Consider the following 4,476-nt stretch of genomic DNA (forward strand, 5'->3'; position numbering starts at 1 on the left):
CTTCATATAAAGTTCTTCTCCAAGATCACCATGCAAGAATGCATTGTTCATATCGAGTTGTTGAATCTCCCATCTTCGTTTCACAGAAACGGTGAGAGAGTTCTCATCGTTACTGATTTAGCTACCGGAGCAAAGGTGTCATGAGAATCAACTCCCTCCATTTGTATGAACCCCTTTGCTGCAAGTCTCTCCTTGTATCTTTCAACCTCTCCATTTGGTTTAAATTTGATCTTGTATACCAATTTCGAATTAATGGCCTTCTTTCCCTTTAGTAGGTTTTTAAGGATCCACGACCCGTTTCGTTCAAGAGCATGAATCTCCATTTTCATAGCCTCTTTCCAATTTTCATCTTGAGCTGCTTGATAAAAGGATTTTGGCTCATCATGATTGCTAATAGCTGACAAAAAAGCTTTGTGAGAGTTAGAAAACTGTTCATAAGAAACATAGTGAGATAGTAAATATATCGACGAGGACTCTTGATTGGATACGGGCTGCGTGTGATCAAGAGAAGGGAGGATCTTTATGTGATAATCATTTAAATGTCTCAGTTGCGTTCTCTGTCTTTTCTGCCTCTCTTTTTCGAATTCTTGTTGAACAATGGGTACCTCTTCATTTGTTCTTTCATGTGTTTCTTCTAAGTGAAAATCATTTTCTTCCTCACCACTTTGCATGTCTGGACCAGTTGCTTCCAATTCAGTTTGCTTAATTTCATCGGTCTTCATGGGAGCTCTCCCTGTCTCTCTATCTCTGGTGAGCTCCTCATGCGAAGTTTTATTTCCTTCATCTTCAATGGTTTGGGAGGAACTCCCCCTTGCTCCATATTTTCAATGGGCCTGTCATGCATGTCTTGGCATTCAGTGATGGGATCCAAGTATTCAAATATTTCTTGTTCGTGTTCCTTCAACTCTATCTTGGAAAAAGGAAAAATGTTCTCGATAAATCTAATATCTCTTGTAATCACCATCTTTCTTTATTGTATATCGTAATTTTGTATCCTATTTTTTAAGAGGATAACCCATAAACGCACCCAGTTATCCTCTCGGCTCAAACTTGTCCCCATTGGCCTCAATGTTTTTGTAGTATGCCAAACAACCAAAAAACCCGCATGTGATCGTATTCAGGTTGACTCCCAAATAGGATTTCATACAGAGTTTTTTTGTTTATAACTTTGAATGGTAACTGATTTACTATATAAGCAGCCGTTACAATGTACTCCCCCAAAAGATTGTAAGAAGGCTTGCTTCAAAACGTAGAGCACTGTGCAATTTCCAAAAGGTGTCTATGTTTTTGTTCGACCACCCCATTCTGTTGTGGGGTATGAGGACAAGTTGTTTCTAGGATAATTCCTTGTTTGCTGTAGAATTGTCTCATGTACTTTGACACAAACTCTCCACCGTTGTCAGACCTAATTCTTTTTATGCCCTTTCCAAATTGAGTTTTGACCATATTGTAAAAATCAATTAAACAATTATTGGCCTCATGTTTTTATTTTAGTAAATAAGCCCATACGGTTTTAATAAAATCATCAACTATCGTTAGAAAATAATTTGCACCCGTAAGTGATGGTCTCCTGTATTTTCCCCAAACATCACAGTGGATTAAATCGAAGCACTCACTTGTTTTAATATAGCTGACTGGAATTGGCAATCGAGTAAGTTTAGCTTTATTACAAGAATGACAAACTTTTTCTTCAAAATTCGTGGAAGCACCCTTAAGAAAACTAACTTGCGCTAACTTAACATTAGAGGCATGTCTGAGTTGTTTGTGCCATGAATTCATTGTCACCATCATCGCTCACCTTTCTTCATTTATTCCCCCCATTCAGTATAGACCACCATGACAGTTACCCGCTCCAATCAAGTTCCCCGCCTTCAGATCCTGCAAAACAAAAAAAGTCGGGGAAAAACGTCACTGCATAGTTAAGATCTTTAGTTAATCTTCGTAGAGATAGAAGATTGCATGTAAAGTGTGGCACATAAAGGAATCGTTTAATATCTAATCCTTCCTTTAAAAGAAAATCGCTTTTCCCTTTAATTGGGATTGATTCTCGATTGGGTATTATGACAGGCCTTTCAATCATGCTTATGTTCAAGTTTTGAAGTAAGCGTCATTGGCATGTTATGTGTTCAGTTGCACCCAAGTCGACAACCCAGTTATATCGACCTTCATCTTACCTGCCATGTTAGACACAACACGTTCAACTTTGCTTCCTTCAAATAATTTCAAGAAACTTGCATACTGCTCCTCTGTAATGCCTGGTATAGGAGATAATTTTTATCTAAAATTGCAGCCTTAGGCCTTGACTTATCTCCCTTACCCATTCTCGACCACCTTTCTGGAGAACAAATTCTTTTAAAACACCCATCTTTATCATGTCATCTTTTCCACAATGACTACAGTGTGCTGTTTTGTTGACCTGGGAGTTCAACTTTCGTCCATCCTTTTCAAATTGGTTTCGCCGTCCCTGAAAATTTTCCTGAATGGCTGGAACTTCACGGACCGGTCCTTTTGATGCTCTAATGATGCGCCGTTGTTCATCTTCAGCAACTAAATGATACACATTGCTGAGGTTTGGAGTTGGTTTCATTGCTAGTATTTGAGTTTTAATGACGCTGAACTGATCATCAAGACCCATTAAAAACTCATATATTCTTTCCTTTTCTTTAAATTCGACCATCTTCCTTCTGAGTTCACACTTGCATCCATTGCATGAACACTTGGGAATTGGCAAAATCGATTTGATTTCGTCCCACAAGACCCATAGTCTCGAGTAATATGCTGAAACTGTCATGCCATCTTGTCGGGTGGTATTTAGAGACTGCTTCAATTCGTATGCTTTGGGGCGCATTCCTTCCAAAACTACTCCTTCAAGTCTCTCCATATCTCGGCTGCAGTTTTCGTGTATTTCACATTGTTGTGGATTTCTTTCTCCATGGTTTTGGTTGAACAACCTTTCATCATCACATCGCAACGCATCCATGGTAGGTATTTGTCTGATTCTTTTTCTGGTATCTCGATCGACCCATCAATGAATCCAATCTTGTTTTTAGCGAAAAGAAAATTCGTCATCTCATGTTCCCAATTACCATAGTTTTTTGTCGGTAAGAGTATCATTTACATGTAACTATTTCGGATAGTTGAAAGCGTGTAGGTAAAAAGAAGAATTGTGGTTGATAGTCTCTCCTTCATCTTCGTTCTTCAAAGCCTCATCTCCAGCCATATGAACTATCGATTAAGGTTTCTTGGTGTTTTGATTTTGGATAAGCCACTCTGATACCATAAATGAATTGTGATATCAAAGGTTTTTTGAGTTATTTTCTACAGTGGATACAGAGGATACATATACAACAAAATATTAAATTACAAAAGGAAAGAGCCTATCACACAATAATCACAATAATTATAGATGGAATTAAAGATCCTAAGTGAGGAAAGACAATATATGGTGGAGAGAAAATAATTAGTTCCAATATAGTAAATATTTAAAGACTAAAAAACTTTTCTTTTTTTCCATTGAAGAGTTCAATGGCCATTGAACTCCAAATTCGTTGAATATCTAGGCGGCATCTCTCAATTTTAGAGTTTCATCAATTGAATGATACATAGACTTGTCATCTCATTCAACTCTCTTATTGAATTCATCATTCTGAATGCTCTTAGAAATCATTCTAAACTTTGAATACGCCCAGTTCATCAGTTAGATATATTTTTCTTGGATATATTAGGTTATTGTTTTGTAATCGTAAATGAGCAAGATGGATGGGACATGTTGATGGGTTTTAGGTAAAACAAATAAACTAGAAAACAATTCCTAAGTTCACATGCAACCTACTTTGGATCTATGTTTTATCTATTGAACATACAACTTTGAATTGCAAAACAAGAACCCTAGAGGAGAGAGGCTATAATCGAAATTTACAAACTAGGGTTTAGTAATTACATACCTTTCAATTGTTATAGTAAACAATTGATGATTCCCTTGATCTTGATCTTGATCTTCTTGGAAGCTTAGCACTACAAGTGTAATGCCTCTAATGGAATCACACCCAAACTAGCAAGAAGGAAACTAGAGGAGAGAGAGAAGAGGGAGTATGCAAAATTTCGGCCCTTAGGGTTTCTTCAAAAGAAAAGAGTGACCAAAACATGAACCAGGAGGCTCCTTATATAGCTGAGGGATCTAGGGTTTAGGGGAAACCCTAGTTATCCTTTGCTTAGGGCCTAAGCAAACCCAAGGGCCTTATCCAAGCCCCTATGGACGAAATTATTAGGGTTTCCCCTAAAGATTTCATCCACCCTTATCCAAGGGGTTTCTAGAGCCTTCCACTCAACTATTAGATAATTGCAAACTAGTCGCTGCACCTTATAATTAATTCTTTTAACCCCGAAATTAATTCTAATTAATTTCTGGATAACAATTAATTAAACAAAATAATTTCTTATTAATATATTAATCTTTTAACATATTAATAAATTCAT

The 4,476-nt window shown here is 37.1% G+C and overlaps 1 protein-coding gene across 1 annotated transcript; it reads right to left on the reverse strand.

Moving 5' to 3' along the window:
* Positions 1–1,843: 1,843 nt before the first annotated feature.
* Positions 1,844–2,980, reverse strand: LOC145036284 (uncharacterized). Its single transcript, XM_078984734.1, has 3 exons — positions 2,332–2,980; positions 2,175–2,255; positions 1,844–1,878 (listed from the first exon to the last, which is right to left on the reverse strand). Exons 1-3 carry the CDS (start codon positions 2,978–2,980, stop codon positions 1,844–1,846), a joined length of 765 nt encoding a protein of 254 aa, XP_078840860.1.
* Between the last annotated feature and the right edge of the window lie 1,496 nt (positions 2,981–4,476).

Source organism: Lactuca saligna, chromosome 3 (assembly GCF_052625555.1).
Source record: "Lactuca saligna cultivar CGN05327 chromosome 3, ASM5262555v1, whole genome shotgun sequence".
Lineage (NCBI taxonomy): Eukaryota > Viridiplantae > Streptophyta > Magnoliopsida > Asterales > Asteraceae > Lactuca > Lactuca saligna.

Coding starts and splice junctions, on each gene's coding strand:
- LOC145036284 (XM_078984734.1), bottom strand. CDS start 2,980: ATGGATGCGTTGCGATGTGATGATGAAAGGTTGTTCAACCAAAACCAT. Junction 2,256..2,331: donor AGAATTTGTTCTCCAGAAAG/GTGGTCGAGAAT, acceptor CTCCTATACCAG/GCATTACAGAGGAGCAGTAT. Junction 1,879..2,174: donor TGTTGTGTCTAACATGGCAG/GTAAGATGAAGG, acceptor TTTGTTTTGCAG/GATCTGAAGGCGGGGAACTT.